Genomic DNA, 1,939 nt, shown 5'->3' on the forward strand with positions numbered 1-1,939 from the left:
TACATGTTAATATGACATTTTTCATTTTGTCAAGAAAAATAGATATTTTGCTTCGTCTTTTTTTGCTTCTCTCTTTTCTGCTTGCTGTATTTTTGCTTGGTCTTTTTCTGCTTGCTGTATTTCTGCTGCATCAATATGTTAATGAGGAGAGCTGTCCAGCTCCTCTACTATTGGCCAATAGAGCTTTGAATATTATTGAATATGACTTGACACTTTAAAAGAGGGTAGTCTGCTTCAAGTAAAAGCATGAATTACCACTTTTTTGGATCAGTTGGTCATAAGGCAAGGCATTTATTAACATTTGTTGACAGCCCTAAGTGAACCTCTGAGCGCTGAGGAGGGAGCTGAAGAACAGCTGGCCGAAATTAGCTTTCATAAATCGGATCAACCTAGAGCTAAACGCTGCTTTCTCGGCAGACATTGGAATATCCAACTCACAACTAACGTCACTGCAGTTGGTAACACATTAAAACCACCGGGATAAAGTTTGTTTTAGTCTGTGGCCTGTAAAGAATGCACCGAGCGAGCTGAACGCCCAGCAACGTCTCATGTAGTGACGTTGGTTCCAAAGCTCTATTGGCCAATAGTAGAGGAGCTGGACAGCTCTCCTCATTAACATATTGATGCAGCAGAAATACAGCAAACGGAAAAAGACCAAGCAGAAATACAGCAAGGAGAAAAGAGAGAAGCAAAAAAAGACAAAGCAAAATATCTATTTTTCTTGACAAACGCATGTTCAGGGGAAATGAAAAAATGAAAAAGAAAATATATACGTTACTTGATGAAAACTCATGTGTAAGGAAAAGGAAAAACTAAATATACATTTATGCTTTTATTTCTTATCAAAATATATAATTATTCTTTTATTTATACATTTATTCTTTTATTTTTTATTATGTCGGTTTTGGTCCTCCATAGATACTCACCATGTTGTAATAGGTCTTTGAGATGATGGTGGTGTCCAAACCTTTTGGGGGACTTTTCAGAGTCCCACACTTTGGCTTGTCTGCTGTTTTGTCTAAAAACAGAACAAAGTCTTACTGCTCCAATCAGAGGACAACACATGTTACAAGCACAACATTCAAGTGCATCTCTGATTGTTAGACCGTCATTGAAAAGGAATTGATGTTCAATTAATATTATATAGATTCCTTACACCATCACACCTTTCTATAAAGCGTGATTGATTTAAAATGTGTGTTTTTCTATTGTAATCATTGGAGCTTATAGCTAATGAAACCCCAAAAGTTATCTTTCAGCTTTTGGTTTGAACATTATAGTTCTGCATGACTCCTAACAGGCATRCTGTTATAATCATTCCAGTTAAATACACATTGCATTGTAAAGCCAGGATAAATCTTTTCTGAGTAATGAGTATCTTACTGTACTTAAAGAGATCAAAATGAATGAAACTATTTTAACGGGGCTTATGTATCCTCTGCTACATCCCAGCCTGCTGCTGTCTAAGTTGTTGTTTTCCGTYAGGAATTTCCTTTTTAAGCAGCAGCTCAGGAACTTCCTTTCTTTGTGTCCATGTGAAGCTTCCTGAATTTGGAAGCAGCACAGCAAACCAAGACTATAGACGAGCCACGAGGATCTGATCATCCTGACTGTAGAAGCAGCTGCACAGACTCAACTATAAAGTGCAGCTCTTACAGTGTCTCTGATGCCAATTGTTATAAAGAAGTGAAAATCCRAACAGCACGTTGATATTTCAGCATCTTCAACTAAARGCTTTCCGTATTCGTCAGCACCCACCGCTTCCTTTCAGCTCCCGCACGTAGTTACTGGGGAACCAGCCAGTCCTGTCGTTCAGCGAGCCTTCCCACCAGCCCCCCTCCACCTGCTTGGTCACACAGATGACGTCACCCTTGGAGAAGGAGAGCTCGTCCTCGTTGGTCGGCTGGAAGGCGAAACGCGCTTTGACCAGCAGCTGGCC

The 1,939-nt window shown here is 39.7% G+C and overlaps 2 protein-coding genes across 4 annotated transcripts in view; both read right to left on the minus strand.

The window, feature by feature from the left end:
* Window positions 1-1,752, minus strand: part of LOC108165628 (rho guanine nucleotide exchange factor 7-like) — an 8,296-nt gene extending 6,544 nt beyond the window's left edge. For all 3 annotated transcript variants that reach the window (XR_001776351.1, XM_017303589.1, XM_017303584.1), the window contains exon 1: window positions 927-1,752. Coding sequence is in view for 2 of the 3 variants with exons in the window: in XM_017303589.1 (XP_017159078.1) it covers window positions 927-929 (3 nt within the window). In the remaining variant the exon portion in view is untranslated. The remainder of the gene's footprint in view (window positions 1-926) is intronic.
* LOC103476917 (rho guanine nucleotide exchange factor 7) overlaps window positions 1,748-1,939 on the minus strand; it is a 6,401-nt gene continuing 6,209 nt past the window's right edge. Inside the window, exon 3 of the mRNA XM_017308932.1 lies at window positions 1,748-1,933. Within this exon, the coding sequence (XP_017164421.1) occupies window positions 1,748-1,933 (186 nt within the window). The remainder of the gene's footprint in view (window positions 1,934-1,939) is intronic.

Source organism: Poecilia reticulata, linkage group LG2, assembly GCF_000633615.1.
Source record: "Poecilia reticulata strain Guanapo linkage group LG2, Guppy_female_1.0+MT, whole genome shotgun sequence".
NCBI lineage: Eukaryota > Metazoa > Chordata > Actinopteri > Cyprinodontiformes > Poeciliidae > Poecilia > Poecilia reticulata.